Source organism: Akebia trifoliata, chromosome 8 (genome assembly GCF_017979445.1).
Source record: "Akebia trifoliata isolate Shusen 1 chromosome 8, ASM1797944v1, whole genome shotgun sequence".
NCBI lineage: Eukaryota > Viridiplantae > Streptophyta > Magnoliopsida > Ranunculales > Lardizabalaceae > Akebia > Akebia trifoliata.
Window position 1 is genome coordinate 46195023 of NC_141382.1, and position 21361 is coordinate 46216383.

At 37.3% G+C, this 21361-nt stretch overlaps 2 protein-coding genes across 2 annotated transcripts in view; both read right to left on the reverse strand.

The window, feature by feature from the left end:
- LOC147397204 (protein NRT1/ PTR FAMILY 1.2-like) overlaps window positions 1–21361 on the reverse strand; it is a 41793-nt gene that overhangs the window by 7535 nt on the left and 12897 nt on the right. The window lies entirely within an intron of this gene.
- Window positions 4321–17440, reverse strand: VTE1 (tocopherol cyclase, chloroplast / vitamin E deficient 1 (VTE1) / sucrose export defective 1 (SXD1)). The gene is made up of 10 exons (XM_086452732.1): window positions 16895–17440; window positions 16454–16698; window positions 15203–15282; window positions 13439–13515; window positions 8903–9072; window positions 7902–7999; window positions 6341–6445; window positions 5755–5871; window positions 5341–5490; window positions 4321–4719 (listed from the first exon to the last, which is right to left on the reverse strand). The coding sequence occupies exons 1-10, from the start codon at window positions 17203–17205 to the stop codon at window positions 4543–4545; spliced, it is 1530 nt and encodes a 509-aa protein (XP_086308858.1). The 5' UTR covers window positions 17206–17440; the 3' UTR covers window positions 4321–4542.

Sequence of the window (21361 nt, forward strand, 5' to 3'; positions counted from 1 at the left end):
ATGAAAATTCAATAATCATCCATTTTCAGAACCTTGTGGTGTTGGATTGCCCGTTGGGTAATGCATACTAGCAAAATGACCCTTATTAAGACTTAAAATCTTAGGTAAGGAGAGTGTTTATCTATTTTATAATTACAAAAACTAAGCCATGTGATTATAGGTTCGTTAGATTGTAATTTTCTTCATTTTTTATCGAAATGACCTTGATTATATTTTTACTATTATATTGAGAGAATGGGGAGTTGAAGTTGGTCGACACCAAAATATGGAATCTAAAACTACTCCCATTTTAACATTACATTTAATATAATCAAGATCATTTTGATCAAAAATCAAAACAAAACAAAAATTTGCAACTACACATTTCCTAGTATTCAAAATTATAATTTATCATTTAACAAAAAAATTTACAAATAAGACTTATTGATAAATGTAATTTTGTACATGTAACCCTCTAGTTAAGTTTAAATGTAGAGACGTGCGAATAAGAGGTAGTGTTAGTTTTTTAATTTTAATTATTATTATTTTTTTGTCAAAAAATCTAAAATACATATAAAAGTAAAAAAAAAAAAAAATAGTAGTTTTGTTTTAAGGACATAAAGGATAGAGGATGTACAAAAAAATTGCTAAATATTGGTAAAGGCATGAGGAATGGGAGGTTTTTTTTTTCTCATATATTATTATTTGTATTTAATAATTAAAAAACATTAATTAAATTTTTTATTTAATTATCTTTTTTATTCAATATATATATATATATATATATATATATATATATATAAGGACATATGAAAAAACATATGTAAAAACAATGTAACATTAATAAATTTTCAAAATATGGGTTAGAAGTTTTTGATTGAGCTGATTTTTTGTGAGGATGATCTCTATGATGGGAAGATCATCCAAAACTTCTAACCCCATTAAAAGTGATTTAGAATGTGGATCGTCAATTTTTTATTTATAATTTGTAAATCACTTTTGATGGATTTAGAAGTTTCAAATTGAACTGATTTTTTGTGAGGATGATATTCTCATCATAGTAACCATCTTCGTAAAAAAATCAGCTCAATCCAAAACCTCTAACCCATATTTTGAAAAATCATTGTTTTTACGTATGTCTATATATATATATATACAACGTGTTTTGTCCTAGTGGTTAAAAGTTTTGGATTGAGCTGATTTGGTGAGGATGATCTCTATGATGAGGAGATCATCCTCATCAAAAATCAGCTCAATCCGAAATTTTTAACCTCGTCCAAAGTGATTTATAAAAAATGGATGGTCGACAATTCTTCAACTCATAAATATGAGGTTAAAAGTTTTAGAATTAGCTGATTTTTGCTCAATCAAAATTTTTTAGCTCACATAGGAAAAAATACATTGTGGATATATGAGTAGATATGTGCATAGATAGATCCTAATCATATATATATATATTGAGAGTTCTTTTTTAGTTAATTTTTTAATTTAAAATAAAGTGAAAAAACGCAAATAGAAGTGACTTTTTCAGGTCAAGTTGCATTTCTCACGTTATTTGAAATAGGCCGCCACTTCAATTGGTGCTTTTTTAGGGGGTAATTTGATAAATTCATAGAATTTGTCTCTTTTTTGTTAATAATTTGGTAGATTTGTTTCCTAATAATTTTTCCTTTTTATAATAATAATAAAAAAAAGGTTAAATTTGCCTAATAATAATTTTCAATTAGAAAAATGTAAGTTAATACATAGATTAAATTATTTTTCCAACTATTATCATTCATCCAATTTTTTTTATTGAATTCAACTAATCAAATTAATAAGTTATAAAGTATATTTTTTAGAAATTTATATAATAAAACACAACGGTAGATTCCACTCTAATTAGATTTGTGGGTATAAAGATTAAATTAAAAGAATGAGATCCACACAATCCCATTTTATCGTCTTTCCTCTTCTCTCCATTTTTGAAAAAAAAAATATCGATTTTATCCCATCTTTCAATAATATATATTTTTTCAATTTTAACTCCAATGAATTGACTAGTGGCAAGTTGAGCCTTGATAAGTTACTCAGGAAGAGTAGGTTAAGGGCAAAATCCCACGAAGTAATGAATTCCTTGGGCCACAATCTATGGTCTGATTAACCCTCGACTCGACTAGTTGCATGTAGTACTTTTTGAGGGGGCCATGTATTTATACATATATTCCTTTAATTTTAATATTTTTTCTCTTTTCCCATTTTTTTTAATAATACCCTTTTAATTTTATTATATTTTATCCTTTACTTTTTTTTAATTTTAAAGATAAATGTCCTTATCATAATTATTGGCAAACTCTAGTTCAATTATATGTCCCATCATCTTTCTTACCACATGAATTGTTATATATTACTTATTTTATCATTATAATTATTTTTATAGTTTGCATGCTTGAATTATATATATGTCCAAAGATACCTAAGTGTGGATTAATAAATAAATCATTCTACTTATCCCTTCAAACTGTGATGAATTGTGAATCCAAATTTTAACCGACAAATTAGGCCACGTAGGTATGAACTCAAACAAGAGAATATTTGGACTCACGTAAGGTAGGTTAGATGTGGAAAAAACAACAAGAGAATATTTGGACTCACGTAAGGTAGGTTAGATGTCGACTACATCCACCTTGTTAGGTGATGACTTGTCAATGTACTTGAAAGTTGAAACCATATCTGGCTGCGTGGACGGCTTGGTTAAAAGCCCAAGGCGTTTTTAAACTCCAACTCAAGCGTGTCATGCGTGTCATATAGCCAGCGGTCCAATATAATATTAGGAATAGGACACCGTATTTGATCCCGACTTATCGTACAAAATATTACGATCGACTTAACGTGTCCTAAGGGCACACATTAAAATGTAATAAATACACTTTGAAAATTGGATTTTGTACCGAAAATACCCTTTGGTGATTTTGTGAAGTGGGTGGCATTGCCCCTTCTTGACCATGGTCTTCTCTTATAAATTAATTAAATGACATAAATGCCCTCATCTTTGACCTCCGATTTTTTATTTCAAAAATCTAATCTGTTTTCTTCAATCTCTATGATAAATTATTTTTAATCTAGTGTATCTCATTTTCAATCTCACCATATTTATTCATTGGCAAAAAAGAATTTCCATATCTTAGGTTTGAAGGTTAAAATAGTAGGATTTAAAACGGGTTGGGTTCAGCCGAATATGTGTATCCATAATCATATCCAGATTTTTGATTTTAGTCCAAATCCGACTTGGGTCAAGGGACATTGACCCATATTTTAATTCAGATATGCTTGAAAAAAATCAAATCCATTAAAAATTGGATTCGCATCACTTGAATTTCGGATAAAATCCAACCCATTTTAAGCCTTATAAAATAGATATAATCTTAAGGTTGAAGATCAGGTAGAGAATTTTACCGAAGTAGTTGTAGCACGAGAGAGTTATTTTGAGGGTATTTGATTATGCTAATCTACTAATGAGGCTAGATGGTCTTTTTTCTTGGGTTGAGGTCTTTCGTCCTGTGAGGCCCAATTTGAATTGGGACATTTGTAGTCCAGCCTGGCCCATTGACAGTCGTACGTTTGACATCAAAATTTCGTATCTTCAGTTGAAATCTAGTCCGTTATCACGTACTGCACCAGATCTGCTTGTCCAAGGTCCAAACCAATATGTGATTTCTGCTCGAAAAGATGAAACTACAGTTTGCTGTTGTCTTTTGATCTCAACATGGAAGCCGTTCAACAAGGCTATCATCTATATTAGTTTTCAAATCAGCTGTCGATAAGAGGGCCCGCATATCATATGGTCCATGTTGGCTTCAAGCTACAGCAGTATGAAAATGTGGCAGTTTAATCAGCCAAAGTGATGTTTTTTCTCTGTACTGCCAACCATCATGTCATCAATGTAGACCTTCATCGTCCTCCGGAAAACAAGTCATCATTTTATGTTTACAAGCCCAAAGGACATGAAGTTATAGTACTACTACAATCCTCTTTCCATTATGAAGGTCTCGTTCCGTGCAAATCAATAAATGAGAGCATTCGTGTTCTACATTTGACATACCGTGAATAAATTGGTGACAAAACGTGTGTTTTGTTGTTACCCTAATTGCACCATAGAGTAGGGCTGGTTCCTCCTGCACTTAATAGTGGAAAAGGATTGTTGATGGTTAAACCAAAGTTACACTCACCGGCATCTTCAGTGTAGGCGCCTACTCTCTTTAGTCTTTAATAATCATGTAGGGTTTTCTAATTTCATTCAGGCCTTACATTTGAGTGGGTTTCAGAAAAAAAAAAAATAAAAAAAACCGAGAACCAAACAAATAGCAGAAGAAATTTTATTTTCTAATTGTTAATGAAAGCTCAGTATTGAGAGTACTGAAATCTAATGTTCTCTTCCTGTAGTTTAAAAGAGTTGGCAAGACCCATATTGTGATTAGGATTAACTTGGGCCATTCCAGTTCACTCTACCACTTGTAAAGAGAAGAAAAAAAAGAGAGTAAAAACTCACCCCAACAAATTAAGGAGCACGTGTTACCCAATTGATTAAAGCCCAGGGGGTTTAAAGATTGGAACCAAACCGAAAAGTCCCTCCATGTCAACTGGAACATTGAGCGCTCGGTTGACTAGCTCTGGTGAAGAGGTCGTTCCTTTCCATGTGTTGAACCATGGCCCTCCACCGACTTCCAATGCTGCCATATCACTTGTAACATCCAGTACAATCTACAAGAGATTCAGGATGGAAGTATTATAACCAGAACTAACAAACACCGAACAATACATGAAGCACAGTATGATTTGGAGTCATTCATCCAGTCTAAGAATGTTCAGAAACACAAGTAGCCATCAAACCAGAAATGGAGCCTCAACTAGAACTGTATGAGAAACTACTGAAATAACCAAATTTAAATGTTATAAATGAGAAATGCCACTGAAAACACATCTTTGATGATATGGCCTAGTTTGGAAAGGTTGAATATTTTTTGACACGGTTAAATAAGCCGTTAGAACAGCATGGTGGCACCAAAAGAGCTTCAGATCAAACTATGACAGGGAGATAGTCAGCTCACTTGTAAATAAAATTTTAGGTATCATCCCAAGAATCACAATACGTATTGACACCCACACGATAGGTGTTAGAAATTGTGCTTCTGGTAAAGAATTGTGAACAGGGTTAAGGAAGTACATTAGGTGTTAATCATACACGTGCCAGAAAAAAATTGAACTGAGCCTGTTTAGTGCTCTTGAATTATAACAGATTGGCTTTTCTATGATCTAAATTGAAAAAATAAAATAAAAAATGAGATGGATGTTACATTTAAACGGAGAGGAATGATAGCATACCTTTCCATTGCTCCCATCGAATCTTTTTTCCCACAGTTTTAGCCTTAGCTCACCATAACAAGTATCTCTGCATGCTTGAGAAAGCCCAGATTCCATTGTAGGAGCCCGCAGTGCAGTGCCTGGATCCTTTGTAGTTGCTTCTAATTCCACCTGCTCGTCAAAAATGAATTCCCTCATACAGCCTCAAAATAAATTACTTAATTTTTGGAAAGACGGATAAAGTGCCGTCATCTCAAAAAGAAAGGCACAGCCAAGTTCATTTGATAGATTTTGCATAGGATCGGCTTGTACTTCTTTTAGTAAATTGGCCCCACTTATCCAGATTATGGTAAACGAAAGATGACTAAAGAAGAGTTAATAGCACATGTAGATTCAGATGATTTGACAAAAATAGAATTAAAAATATACAATCACCTTATGTGTTTCGTTCTCTGCAGACATGTACCAGTAACCCCATGGAGCGATTTCCCAATTAACGACACCATTCCAAGGAACAAATTCATAGAACTTTCCACCATAGTGAACTCCAACCTGCATGAACGCTTCATAGTAAATATCTCATTGATAAATAAAAACATCAGCTACAATAAGCAACCCAAAACATCCTGAACTTGACGAATCATATAAAAGTGAACGTAATGGAGAAGAGAATCCTCTTTTAGAGAGAGTATGAACACTGCAGTGATTTAAGCTTTACAGCGTTATAAATTGCTCTTTCCCATATTATTACCATTTCCAACAACCATAAGAGAAATTTTCAGGAAACAACCTATTCGTAAAACCAAATAAACTACCTTAGACCCAAAACACAAAATTAACTTCTCAAATCGTTTTTACTAACTAAATGCTAACCCCCATCTCTGTTGCATTATAGGGAGTGACATAATTAATTGTAAGCAGATGAAAATTTGGAGCCAACTAACTAGTCAAAAAATAAAATAAAATCGATGGAGCCAAAAAAGGAAAGACATTGATAAAGCAAACACGATAGATGGTGTACCAATGCAGGATTTTCGTAAGTGTTCAATCCAGGAAGTTCCCTCAAACCACCAGCTGCCGTCAAAGCAACTTCTCCATCAGAACCTTGGAAAACATTGCATTGAACCTGGAATAATTTACCAACCATTTATTCTCTCAATAAATACAAGGATAATGACAAAGTTCAAATTGTTCAACATCAGAAGAGTCATCAATCAGTGAATTTGGAACAAGGAAATTTATATTGTCAATAGGGGCTTGAATAGACAAAAAAATATATGCGATATACCACGAAACTAACTCCCTACTAATGTGATTTGTGGGGCCAAAGTTTTTCAAACCCTAATTTGTCATCCATCTGTCACCTTGTGATCCATCTAGGTATGTGAGAACATCAAACCTCGGCCTACTGTCGGTCTGAGGTCCACTCAGAATCCATCAACAGAGAACCTTTCAGGTCTGCTCTTCTAGCCGAGGTCACCCCAAATCCTCAACCACTAAGGGAAGCTCAAACGATGACGGCTCCAAAGGATAGGTTGGAACGAATGGCTACCATGCTTTGGGCATAGGGTTTGTAGAGGGTAAAATCGATATTAGAAACGTGACGTAAATAAGGCGAATATTGGTCACATGGACGATTTAACGTGTATCTCGAGGCTTCAATTGATATATTTTGAATTAGATTTGAATAGTTGATTGAGAATCCCTTGATTGGGGGGAGATTGATTCATTCCATTAAGGTTTAGTTTCATCTTTTGTATCTATATAAGGAGAAGAGCTACTATGTAAAAGAAAAGGACTCTTGGGAGGAGGAAAAAAACATAGGAGGCTAGGTTTTTTTATAAATCTTGTAATGGCTTCAAGAATAGTGGAATGGCTCTTCAGAGCCTGGGGACGCAGTCCGATTTTGGGACGAATCCCATGAAAAAATCTTGCATTTTGTCTTCTCTCTCTTTTTCCCTTTTCTTTGATTATTTTTCTATGTGATTTTTTATCGTTCGTATATATTAAAAACAATGGAAATCGATTGTTAAGGGTAAATCTCGAGGAATCGACGGCATTTGAGATTTTACCTCTACAGAGTTCATTGGTTAGGAATAACTCAATGTCTTCTTAAGAAATCACCGAGAAGAATCTGAAGCTATCCTGACCACCGGAAACTCAACAAAGGCAAGACAGTTGAGCACCTACCTTGCCTTGCAGTCCATGATATGAAGGATTCTCCATTCACAATGGCTATGATAGTAGAATAAATGCCCCGAACGTAAGTTAATCCAAAGTTTAACCAATACAAAAGGGCAACAGACCCAATGGAGCATTTGTACCACTTTAGATAAGTGATGGCCCTGGAGGAAGGGAAAAATGCTTTCCTCCACACAGTTTTCCTAGCGAGCCTAGATGGAGCTGCACTCACCTAGTTCCAAATTCTGCCAAGTTCCTTATTCGGTGAAGTTTTTCAATATTTTGGAAAACTCGGAGAATTTTGTGTTAGTTCTTGTGAGGCTCCGAGTAAAGCCCGTGGTAAACCAATAAAATTAGTCCAACTACATATGCTGGCAGCATGTAAAGGAAACATATATTACCCAGAACCATTTTTTGGGGAAGGCTCCACCCCAATTCTTTTCAGAGTAAGAAGGCGCATTTTCAAAATCAAACCGTTCTCCATCCCATTCTATCCAACCTGGAATCCAAATTCAGAGCCTGAGATAGTTTATGGATTACAACGTACACAAGTCACAATTTTAGGCTTTCAGCTTCAAAATCAAATATCAGCACTGGACGAAAGACATGTTATCCTGTATAAAATAAGCAATTTGCTACAGCTTGTTTTGAAAATAGCATTTGTTCAAGAAGGTAAAGTTCCACACAAAGCTTAGAACATAATTGAAATGAGATTTATTCACTGAGAGAATATTCACCAGTAGCATAGGCTGTTTGTACCAGTCTCAATAAAACTTTAGGTAGACAGTTCAAACGTTTGACGCATTTTTCCGTGCAGGATTGTGAAAATAGACATTAGATTAAGTGTCCAGGCCACTAATTTGATAATTTTGTGTATATGAGGTCCTACTAAGAATTGTCAAATATTCATAAAATCCAACTGATTCTGTTCTTACAGTGAGAAACCTAAGTTGTTCTGTGAAACATCTCTTAAGTCTCGCATAAATATCCCTCTTCAGTTAATCATTATTTGGACATCCAAAACAAACATGGCTTTAAGATCATCAACAATTAGCACTTTTAAAAGATTTCTGAATTTCCTTCCATATCTTTTTCTGACTAGGAGTCTTTCTTACACATGCATCTAATAGGCAATCCATGCAAATTGCATGTACTTGAGGGAGAGGCATTACTTATGTTATTTATTTATTTTTTTAATGAACAAATGCTCCAGCAACAGAATTATACGTAGAGAAGTTTTAAATGGTTGTTGATTTGAAAATAATAAAAACAACCTACTCCAGTGAACAATATTCAGATCCAACCAAAACTTAACCAATCTCACATGCTAGAGAACAATGCAGCTAGTTACCAAATCAATTTAATCATGTACAGGGGCAGAAACAAGGAATTTGGCTCATACCTGTAGACAGTCCACCAGCCATGCATATTTGCCAATGGGGTTCAAATACAGGAAAAGCTGCAAGCCAGCCTGCTGTGGATTTCTGTTTGGATTTAACATCACCCCAGCCATAAACAGGACGGGTACTGTACTCCCAACGTGCAGTCTTTACAGTCTTCGTGTAAGTCGATCTATCATTCAAAGCCAAGCCAGATCAAAATAAATGCAGCCAATACCAATATTTATTTTTACATGAATTTGCATATTTTGGTGAAGCTTAAGCTAGGCCATGATTCAAATGGTTCACAAGGGAAAAAGATAAGCCAAATCCTCAAGGTAAGGAACCTCCACATTCAAATCCACAAGCTAGGTTGTATCACTGCAAAGCCATGTAATAAGGGGACAGCAAGTTTAGGATTTTCTCCATGTCGGACAGGCATTGGTACTAGGGCACCAACCGACACCTATCCCAATACATAAGGTACTGTCACTCTTTATTATAATCATTTTCTGTAATAAATATTTAATTGTAAAAGAGGGTTGGTGCAATCCATATTCCACACCTTCCGTCATTAAGTTGTCAAACACAACCATGGTTTGACAGTAGAAACCTATTTCTATAAAGTTAAGGTGTATAGAAATATTTTCTTTTACTTTCATATATTTCTTTATTTATTCTTATCTAAAATATGGGTTAAATATAATTAAAATATTTGTTATAATATATGTGTGCAAGCATGTGAGCATTTTGGCCTTCTCAAAGGAGCCATGTAAGGCACCTCGAACTCTTGACAGTATCCTTTTTACATAGGTTAAAAGTAATTTCACCTGGTAGCCTTTGTAATCTTCTATATGATAATTTTTTAAAGCATTTTTATGGGAGTGTCATATGTCTGATTCCAAAGCTTGATGTTTATGACCAAGTGAGTTTTCAACAGGAAGATCACATTGAAGAATATTACTCAAGACTTCAAACATGTTTATAATCAGAAAGAAGTAGGAAGCATATTAATGAAGGTAGACTTCTGCAAAGCCTTTGATAAATAAAATTGAGTTTCTTTAAGAAGGTATAGCATCCAATGAAAAAAACATCATTTGAATGAAGTGATGCAGGACAATGAGGGAGATAAGAAAATAAAATTTGATTTTTGCAAAATAAGGGTTTAGGAAAATTTGGTTGGGTATTGGGTTAAGGATTTGGGCGACAATAAGAGAGATAAGAAAATGGAATTTGATTTTGGAAAAAAAAAGGATTCAGGGTATTTAGGTATAAGGTAGATTTGGTTTAGGCGATTAATGAGGTAAGAAAGTGGGGAAGGATTAAAGGGTAAAACAAAATGGGGTTTGTATGTTTCAAGAATCAAGAAAGGGATTTCAAGAATTAAGAATTCAAGAAAATCAAGAAAATAATAAAAATTAGAAGAAGAAAGATATATTGGACTCACTCCAAAATGGCCTCACACCACATCATTAATGGGAATATCAAAGCATCAATCTCAATTTTATTCATCATTGAAGAAAATTACAGCAAGAAGCAAGTATTTATAATGTTCTGTAAACCCTAAATCTAATCTCAACCACCCAATTAAAATAAAGAGATCCAATGGTTGTAAATAAACTTTAAACAACTCAAATAAAACAAAAATAGAAATATCATCTATGTCTCAATCCAGTAATTTTATTTTCCTTGAATTTTCAGCCTATGAAAACCCATTAACAAATCAATATAAAGTAATCAAATTGTTCCTAAACACTTATACTAACACCATAGGCTAATAAAACATGAAAATAACCTCAAATACTCATCCTAAACATTAAAATAAAACTCTAAAACAGATATCTAAATAAAAAACTAAAATCTACCCTTTAAGATTTGATGTCACCATCAATTCTCCTTGAATGGGAAGATTTCACCACCGGAAAAATAAAATTGTAGTAATTCTCATCATCGGTTGCGTTTCACATTAGGAAGCTTCTTCAATCTATCTCTATTCCAGTTATTCCTTCATTTATAGATGATTTTCCGACACTGTTGCAAGTTAATCGACGAAACAATATGAGAAAAGCAACAACAGGGATACCAAGCCCACATCCAATGTCTTCTAGTCTTGAGGCTCCAAGACCAGCTAATTTAGACTAGCCAATTGCTCACAGAACAGGTATTCAAGGATGCACTAAACATCATATAAGTAATGTTGTGTCTTTTCATCATATCTCATTCACAATGAAGTCCTTTGCCTTATCATTGTCCTTTGTTTCTATTCCTCCATCTTATGCAGATGCATTAGTTTCATTTAGTTGGAAGTTGGCTATGGATGATGAGATGAGGGTATTATAGGATAGTCAGACATGGGAGCCTGCATCTCTACCTCCTAGTAAGAGAACCGTGGGCTGTAGATGGGTCTATGCCATCAAATATCTCCCAGATGGGTCGATTGAAAGGCTAAAAGCAAGGTTAGTAGCTAAAGGCTACACTCAAACTTATGGAATTGATTACGTGGAAACTTTTTCCCCAGTAGCTCACCTCAACTCAATGAGGATATTATTATATGTGACTACATGTTGTGATTAGCCTCTTCATCAATTAGATATCAAAAATGCATTTCTTCATGGAAATTTGCAAGAAGTTTATATGGACCAACCCCCAGGATATGTAGTTCCTGAGAAGTCAAAATTGGTATGCGGACTGAAGAAGTCCATTTATGGACTAAAACAATCTCCTAGAGCTTGGTTTGACAAGTTCAACTCTATGGTGTTGGATTATGGTTTCCAGAGATCATTTTCTGATCACTCAGTTTTCATTCAGAAGACAGTACATGGAATTATAGTGTTTATTGTGTATGTTGATGGCATAATCATTTCTGGTAGTAACTCTGCAGGGATAGCTAAGTTGAAAATTTATCTTGCGCATTTTCATATTAAGGATTTGGGGGGTACTTCGGTATTGAGGTGGCCAGATCTAAATCTGGGATTAATCTCTCTCAGAGAAAATATGTGTTGGATTTGTTGTTTGGGACTGGTATGCTTGGTTCTAGGCCTGTGGATACTCATATGGACAGTTCTATCAAGCTTGATGGTGAACAGGGAGAGCTATTTGATGACCCTAGAAGATAGACGCTTAGTTGGTAAGCTCATTTATCTCACAGTGACTAGACCAGATATTACCTTAGCAGTAGGTGTTGTGAACTAGTTTATGCATGCTCCACACCAGTCACACTAGGACACTGTGATCAAGATTCTAAGATATCTCAAGAATGCACCAGGCAATGGGCTATTGTATAAACCATCTAAAGAATTGACAGTTATAGGTTTTTCAGATGCAGATTGGGCTAGTAATCGTACTGACAGGAGATCTACCTTGGGATACTGTACCTTTGTATAAGGAATTTGGTTACTTGGAGTAAGAAGCAAACTGTAGTAGCTCATTTTAGTGTTAAGGCCGAGTATAGAGCTATGGCTCATACTGTAGTTGAAATGATATGGATTGGGTCATTGCTTCGAGAGATGGGGTTTTCTATGCCTACACTTATGCATATGTTCTGTGATAACCAAATTGGTATCTTCATCTCCAATAATCCAATGTTTCATTAGAAGACTAAGCATATTGAAGTGGATTGTCATTTCATTAGAGACTTGGTTATGAGTAATCAGATTTCTACTTCGTACTTAAGGTCAGATAATCAGATTGGTGATATGATTATTTTGTAAGTTTTGTAACAAGCTGGGTATGTTTGATTTGTATGCTCCAGCTTGAGGGGGAGTGTTAGAATTCATATTATTGTAAAAAGGGTATATTGATCTTTTGACCAAATTAATTTAAATAGGGAGAGAGGAAGCCTCTCTCCATGATCTCTTCTCTTCTATTTTTCTTCTTCTTCTTTCCTCTTCTCCATTAACCTAGATTTCTACAGCTTCAATTAATTTTATTTTTATTCAAGTAGTAGCCTTAGGGTTTCTATTACAAGCTACTGAGATGATTTGTCGCATCCTCTTGCTCCGGCCATAGATTCGGCACCCCTTGATGGCCTTTTGCAGGAAGACCACCATTTATCTTGTCCATTATTGCCTCATGTGAATGGTCCTTTCCCCTGTCACATGAAAATCTCCATGGTGAGTCCCACTATATATTTTGCCCCTTGCACTAAATCACCTAATTGTTCATCCAACCAATTGTGTTCCAATTCCTATTCTTCATGACTCACTGGTTGTGAAGAATACAACTTACTAACATTCATCGAATTAAATTGAATTCAAAGAAAGACTACACATATTAGTTTTAGATATGATCCAAGACAGAACTCATTAAATAAATTTGCAACCCAAAGTACAAGCAAGATTGGAAATCCATTATATTGATCTTATCATCATAAGTTGGGTTAGGCAGAACGAATCCTACTCCTACGTCCAATTCTGTCTAAATCATGTTCCTCCATTCAATTATTAACATTATTTAGCTATCTAAAAGAAACCTTACTTCTTGCATTGAAAAGTAAAACAAATATATTGACCATATCCGTTTTCTGCAAATTATAGATGACTTAGATCCTGATGGCATACCTCCCATCATCTTGAATGAACCCTTGATGCCAAAGTGGGCTAACTTGGAATCCTTCAACCACTCGATTACGAAATTCCTGTCAAAAATAAGCCCAGACAATGGTATAACAACCTAGTAAATGTTAGCATCAATGACATATAATGTTTATGTGAAAAAGAATATAAGTGATAATGTCTTGCAAGATTTTCAAAACCTTGAAAGAAATTGATTGACAACTTTTTGACAGAAAACACAAAAAAACTCGCAAGATTTTGATTTTCATGCTTATCGGCTATCATTTGGGGAAGGGGGAGTGGAGAATGCCATGATCTTTTCATGGGGTGATGCGGACATGCTGAAAAATTCTATGACATGAAATCAGAAGTGACAAGATTAGCAAATTAAAAAAAAAAATCAGAAGTCCAATCAGCATGTCTTTCGTTGCAGCAATGCAGGCATCTAGCAACTGAAATGTAGCAGCAATTGCTATATGCTGCAAATCATTATTGTATTATGAGTCATAGGTGGACCACATGAGGCTTTCATGCAGCAATGGTTACAGGTTGACGAATCGTATTATGTGCCCACCAGAGGAGCACTGCTAAAAGTAGAAAATCAAATTACAGTACAACCAAAGAGCACCAAATCATGTTCTCCATAATGAAAGATCCCATGCTTTGGTAAAAAAGTAGGGGCCAGGATGACATCATAAAAATAGAATAGTTGAGAATAAAATCGTTTATTTTAAAGGCTCTGTTAATGATTTATTTAGTTTCTTGTTTAGATGCACATCAAAATTGGAACTAGGCTAGCATTAGAACGTTTGGAAGTTGCCTATTTGTGCTTTTCCCCTGCTTTATGCAGACATGGTAGTTGGAAATTTTTGAGAATAGAATGTAGTTTCTGTTTCCAAAGAAGGGGCAAAAGAAAAGAAAGAAAAGGGCGATACTTTATATATGAAACATCCTAGTGCTCTGGATGACACATGAAAACACAACGGAGGGTTGGAGTTGCCAAATTTTATATTACTTTCTTCATAGGAACTTATTCAAGATCCAACTCGCATCAGGTGCTCCTCAATTTTTTGACATAGAATCACACAAAATGTAATTCCATGGTTAGGGGTCCCACTACAAATGTTTCAGTAAGCAGTCTAGAAGTAGGCTATTTGTAATGAGAAAAATGATTTTAAGAGTATATAATATCGTCTCTATAGTAAATCAGCACTACAGACAGTTTTCTCCAACCAAAAACAATCCCGATAATCATGAGAGAAATAGAGGGAAATGATTCGTTTAACCAATTTGGGATAAGGCTTTGCGATGATGAATGCCAATGTGTATATGAGAGAGAAACAGACAACGACAAAAGGGAATATATGCATGAAGCATATTGTGCTTTCTCTATGTCAAAAATGGATGTTTGCTATGGGCCACATTGTCCTTGTCTGGATGTTTGCTGTCTTGACACATGAATGCCACTTAAGATTTTTCTTTTCCTTAATAGTTTTGAACCAAAGTCAATATTACTTTAATCTCCCAAAAAGGATATACTTGAAGATGGTAACTTGAAGAGATACTTGTGAAAGCTCCAAACTAATGACAAATTGCAACATATCAAACACATCCACGTCACTCCCTAATCTGTCACATATATGTTACCCAAGCAAGCTACAATGATAATTGCACACGATCACAAAGGTTTAAGGAACAGATGGAAAATAAATAAATGATTTTTGCATGCTAAATGGTAAGGATCCAAAAAAAATAAAATAATGTATTGACCTGCGGATGAACCTCCCTAGTTGGAGGCGGCAAATCTTTCCCTGCTGTAAAGGTGTTCCCCAACATTAGCTCATGCCTACCTAACCATCAGTAAATGATCAAATAAAGTGATTTGACAAATATGAGAGATTAAAATCTTAAATCTCTTTGAGCTGAAGTGAAAGAGAAAAAAAAAACAAATAAATAAATGATCTTATAAGATTACGAAAAAATTTGCATTTTTATAATAGCAGAAAAATTCCATTTAAGCATTTGCATCCTTTCCTATAAAATAGCACAACTGCCTTGTAGTATAAAAAAGTGTTCCAACAAATAACATGGATAGTGGTGGAATTCTAGCTTGAATTGTTCAAGAAAAAAAAAATCTACCATCAACTAAGAGCAAAACCCAAAACAAAAATACATCAGAAAAGGATCACTCCGGTGTAGCACAAAGCAACTGTTGCCAAGTCGGCTCCTATGCCGCTAGCTATGCCCTGCTTGGTCCCCCGGCACGGTGGAGGTGCCGTAGCGCGTCATGAGCACCGGGCAAAAGGCGGGGCGGTTGAGCAACTCAAGCGAACCGCCCTACCTTACTACTTAATAGGGACAGAAGGGAGAAGGTTGTGAAGGTGGCCTCGTTATCCACACCTCCGGTCGGATGAATGGAGGACCGACCGACCCGGGTTTTCACGAGCGTTGGCGGGTCCTGGAGTGCCCGTCAAGGGCGCTAGCGCATACCCCGGGGTGATCATCACCACCTGCACCTCACATCTCGGCACAGTGGAACGTGTAACCCGCCTGCTGTCCCATTCAACTACATTTTCTCCTGTAATCCATAGCCTAATTATGGTTTACAGATCTCCCAATAGAATGTTTAGTATGCCTGAAAAGAGGAATAAGTATGTCTAGTACACACCACATTTACCGAAAGATTCAATGACATAATACAGAAAGTAATTCAAACCAATTGTTGATGAATGCCTGAAGACACACCCGACTCAATCTAGATCTATCAATTTGATATGTAGGAGCTTTGGGCTATAACTGCATCACAGTAATAATTTCATTTTGATCCAAACATGTAACAAACTCATTGATTCTCATAATAAATCAACTCAAAAATAAATATAAAAAAATTATCATTTTTCAGCTTAAACCTATCAGATTGCATTAATGAAGAGTGAAATACACAAAAGCTAGTATATTTATAACTAAATACCCTCTTGAAAGCAAATGCAATGTGGTAGTAGAATAGTATTGAGAACTTACTTCCCCAAAAATTCTGAGATTCTTCAGAAAATTGGCAAATGTACTTGTCATCTGCACCAAGAATTTGAGCACCGACCCCAGTAAACCGAGGCCCATGTATCACCTGTTCCAGCATGTTCAGTCTCTTTCTGAAGGCAGGATTCTCTATTGAATACATAAAACAGAAGCTCTGCCTCTGTTCTGGAATTGAAACTTTGAAATACCAACCCTCAAAAAATTTCCGCGTACTTCCATCGAAGTGGTAGCTGAAACAAGAACCAAAAACCTCCTAAAATCACATAATTTACAAAGTAATAGCTACTGAAAGCTCGTTTAAGCTCAAACATTGAACACTTAAGACCTGCTTGGATCGCAATTTTCGTACCAACAAAAAAATCTTTTTAAAAAAAAAACGTCACGGCATAAAATTGAGGATCCAAACAGACCGTTAGACTCATTTACCCGCTATGAGGAGTTCGCAGGTCTCTGTTTGAAGGCGTTCGTTTATAAACAGGAGTCGCAGAAACCTTGCCCTCTGTCATCAAAGAACCGTAATTCTCTTCTTCTAAGATCGAATCCGCCGCGAAAACAGAAGACCTTGTTCGAAAACTAGCTCCATTCGAAGAATCACTCCAACACAGAGAAAAACTTACAGTTTCCTTCAAATTTACAGTTCTGGAACCCCAAAAACACGATCGAAAATTCAGATGATCAGGAAAAACACGAAGACGAGAAATATGGTTTTCGAAGAGACTAGAAATTGTGAGTTCCATTGAAAATCACTCGATTTTAACGAGTGAGAGATGCAGAGACGAAGAAACGAATGAAGAGATTAGGGTTAGAGTTTTGTTGTAGAGGAGATGATGATGATCTGTTTATAGAGCGAATGAGGAAACTTCAGATTTGGGAAATTATGGTTTTGTTGGATTTCAGGAATCGAAAGGCAGGTGGCTGAGATTACATGAGGTCTTGAGTTCTCTGTGCATTACTTCTATTTGGCGGTTAAGCTTGTTAGAAAGAATGGTATGGATAATAAAGGGTTTATTTAGACATACCTCTTGATATTTTGGTGAATATTTGAGATACCCTTTGTCTTGAAATTTATTACGTACCCCTTGACCTTAGACTACTCTACACGACTTATGAAAATTACCTAAATACCTTTACTTCAACCTCTTAAGTCAAAATCATTGATTTTTCTTCCAAAAAAAATAAAAAAAAAATCTGACATCTTCAAGTTTTTGTAAAGAAACCCTTTTTATTTTATTTTTCACTATTTGTTAAGTTGTCCTCTTTCAATGTATTTTTTTTTTTCCTTTTCAATTTCAAGAATATGAACATTTACTTTTCAAATGATAACTATTTATTCCTATCTTGGGGGAACTGCTTGTGTTCTCCAATTTTTTATTTCTTTCTAATAGGTAATAGGAGGTATTTAGCGGATTCCCAATCAACGAAAACAAGTTACATTCTTACATGGGATTTGCCCAAGTGTAACGGCCATGTACTCTGACACCTAGAGTTTAGGTGTAGCTCGCCCCGGAGTCACCCGGGAGCCCCTATGTAACACTATGTAAGGCTCGTTATGAAGCCATGTCAGCCCCCGTACCAGGGCATATCTGTTAGCTTAGGGTACGTGTCAGCCCCGTGCCAGGGCATCCTTGTTAGCTTAGTGGCATTTTAGTAATAAGGGAGTATGACCGGCCTCTACTTTTGATGTTCCCTTCTGGAAATCTAGTAAAGACTTAGCATACACTTTGTAGGAAGGGTGTCAGTGCTGTCCCAATCCCCGGCCTACACCCACGTTGTTGAAGCCCTTGAAGCCCAGCTCCGTGGAAGCCCCGCGTGTCATAGGATCATCAATTGCTTGTAACGCATCTATTTGCTTTTATACCGCGTTACACCGTGTAATCAATATTATATCAACAAAGTTGCCTTCCGGCTTTATCTCGTGTTGCCTCGTTTACTTGTTTGCTAGCTACGTGTGTGTGTGGTGTACGATCATTTTACAGGCTTGCAAGTGGATTTGACCCCCTTGCGCCGCACGACCCCGCTTCGAAAGAATAGGGCCGTGACAGTTGGTATCAGAGCAGCAGTTGTTTGAGCACAGTTGGTATTCCCCCTAGCTATTCCCGAGATTCCATTAGTTCACGCGAACGATGGTAAGAGGAACTACTAGTACCGCGGATCAACCCGCTCCAAACACACCAGCACCACGTACAAACAAGGAACGCATGAGGTATTAGAGGAAAAGGTAGGTATGCTATCCGGGATAGTTGATGGTATTGCGCAATTGGATGATCGACAGAACACGCTGGAGGAAAGATCCGAGACATTCCGAGCCAGAGTGACTGACCTCGAGGAAGATACCCGAGGATCCATAGCTACATTACAGGAACAGATCACGGAGCTCACTACTAAGGTAGGCCTCCTGGTAAGAGCCGTTGGTAACGAGCGGCCTACCGGTGGTGATGCTCCTCCCTCGCGCTTGCGAGTCCCCGAGCCACGCGCCTTCAGTGGTGCACGCGATGCGAAAGAGCTCGAGAACTTCCTGTTTGATATGGAACAGTACTTCCGTGCAGCTCGTCCGGATTCAGAAGAGGTAAAAGTAACAACTGCTTCTATGTATCTTGCAGGTGACGCTAAGCTATGGTGGCGAACAAAGTACACCGAGATGGAGAGTGGCCAATGCTCCATCGATACATGGGAAGACCTCAAAAGGGAGCTGAAGAATCAGTTCCTACCCGAGAATGTGGAGTTCATTGCCCGCAGGAAGTTGAGGCAACTCCAACATACTGGTACCGTGCACGACTACGTCAAGCAATTTTCCGCATTGATGCTTGATATCCGTGATATGTCAGAGAAAGACAAGCTGTTCTCGTTTACAGAAGGGCTTAAGCCTTGGGTTCAGACAGAACTACAGAGGCAACGTGTGCAAGACCTCACGACTGCTATCGCCGCAGCTGAGCGGTTGACGGATTATTCTCCCGTGGATGGGAATAAGAAGAAGGTATCCAATCAGTCGAAAGGGTACTCTCAGCAGAGTGAACGCACCCATGGGTCTTCCAAAGGTAAAAATGGAGGATCTAGACACAGTCCAAGCAGGAGATCCCATCGGGATTTCCCCTTCGAAGAACACCGGTACCCAGTCCAACAATCACCGCAACAAGATTCAGTGTTACTTGTGTGGTGGTCCTCATAAGACGTTCAATTGCCCGCAGAGAAGCAAGTTGAATGCACTGTTAGCTTCCCAGAGTGACCCTAGTCACGAGAGTTCAAGTGAGAAAGATGAGGATGAATCTTCTCATATGGGAGCTATGCATCTGTTGAATGCAATGAAACAGACCTCTGAGACTAAGACGATCCGTCAGCGTAAGGGTCTCATGTATGTTGATGTGGAGATTGGTGGTAAGACCACCCAGGCAATGGTTGATACGGGAGCTACGCATAGCTTCATTTCCCCTGCAGAGGCGAAGCGCCTCAATATCCGGCTCGAAAAGGATTCAAGCCGTATGAAAGCTGTTAACTCCGAGGCCACTCCTATACAAGGGTCGGCCAAGTCCGTGGCCATCAAGAGGGTCCATGGAAGGGTAAGCTAGATCTTCTCGCAGTTCCACTCGATGAGTTTCGAGTTATCATTGGGATGGACTTTCTGCGACAGAACAGGGCCGTTCCGATGCCATTTGCCAACACTTTGGGCTTGCTAGGTGAAAGTCCAAGCTTCATTCCTCTCTCTACAGGTAAAGAAGAGGGAAAGATGATCTCAGCCCTTCAGCTGAAGAAAGGGTTGAAGAAAGGTGAGCAAACGTTTCTTGCTACCTTGCGAGTTGAACCTGATGATCAGGACCATAGTTCAACTCCCCCATTGGTTAAACAGGTTTTGACTGAATTTGATGATGTTATGCCGGAAGAGCTTCCGAAGACCCTACCGCCACGTAGGCCGATTGATCATCAAATCGAACTAGTACCTGGTACCAAGCCTCCTGCAAAGGGGCCATACAGGATGAGTCCTCCGGAACTAGCTGAGCTACGCAAGCAACTTGATGGACTTCTGGAGTCTGGATTTATCAGACCTTCGAAGGCACCTTATGGGGCGCCTGTTTTATTCCAGAAGAAGCACGATGGGTCATTGCGACTTTGTGTAGACTACCGAGCGCTGAACAAGGTTACCGTCAAGAATAAGTATCCGATTCCACTGATTGCCGATTTGTTTGATCAACTTGGAGCAGCCAAGTACTTTTCCAAGTTGGATTTGAGATCAGGGTACTATCAAGTACGGGTTGCAGATGGTGATGAGCCGAAAACTACCTGTTCTACCAGGTATGGTGCTTATGAGTTCTTAGTCATGCCCTTCGGCCTTACGAACGCACCTGCGACATTCTGCACCTTGATGAACGACCTCTTCAGACCGTACCTCGACAAGTTTGTTGTGGTATATCTTGATGACATTGTGATATACAGTTCTACCTTAGAAGAGCACGTTCAACATTTACGCAAGGTATTTCAAGTGCTTCGCGACAATCAGTTGTATGTCAAGCTAGAGAAGTGTTCATTCGCCCAAGAGCAGATTATGTTTCTTGGCCACGTTGTGGGAAATGGACAGATCCGGATGGACATGGAGAAAGTGCGAGCTATTGATGAATGGAAAACCCCTTCTACTGTCACAGAACTCAGGTCATTCCTCGGTCTTGTGAACTATTATAGACGTTTCGTCCAAGGTTATTCCAAAAGAGCCGCACCTCTCACAGACCTGTTGAAGAAAGATCACACTTGGTCCTGGTCGGACAAGTGTAATGAGGCGTTTGAAGACCTCAAGCTTGCTGTTATGCAAGACCCAGTCTTAGCTCTACCCGACATCACCAAGCCGTTTGAAGTTCAGACAGATGCATCTGACTTTGCTATTGGAGGAGTGTTGTTACAGGATGGGCA

Bases quoted from the DNA above. Each gene is read 5' to 3' on its own strand.
- VTE1 (XM_086452732.1), bottom strand. From the start codon at position 17,205: ATGGAACTCACAATTTCTAGTCTCTTCGAAAACCATATTTCTCGTCTT. The intron at 13,516-15,202 runs GTCAATACATTA...TATTTTTGACAG, and splicing joins CTAGGGAGGTTCATCCGCAG to GAATTTCGTAATCGAGTGGT. The intron at 6,446-7,901 runs GTAATATATGTT...AAATTATTCCAG, and splicing joins TCCCCAAAAAATGGTTCTGG to GTTCAATGCAATGTTTTCCA.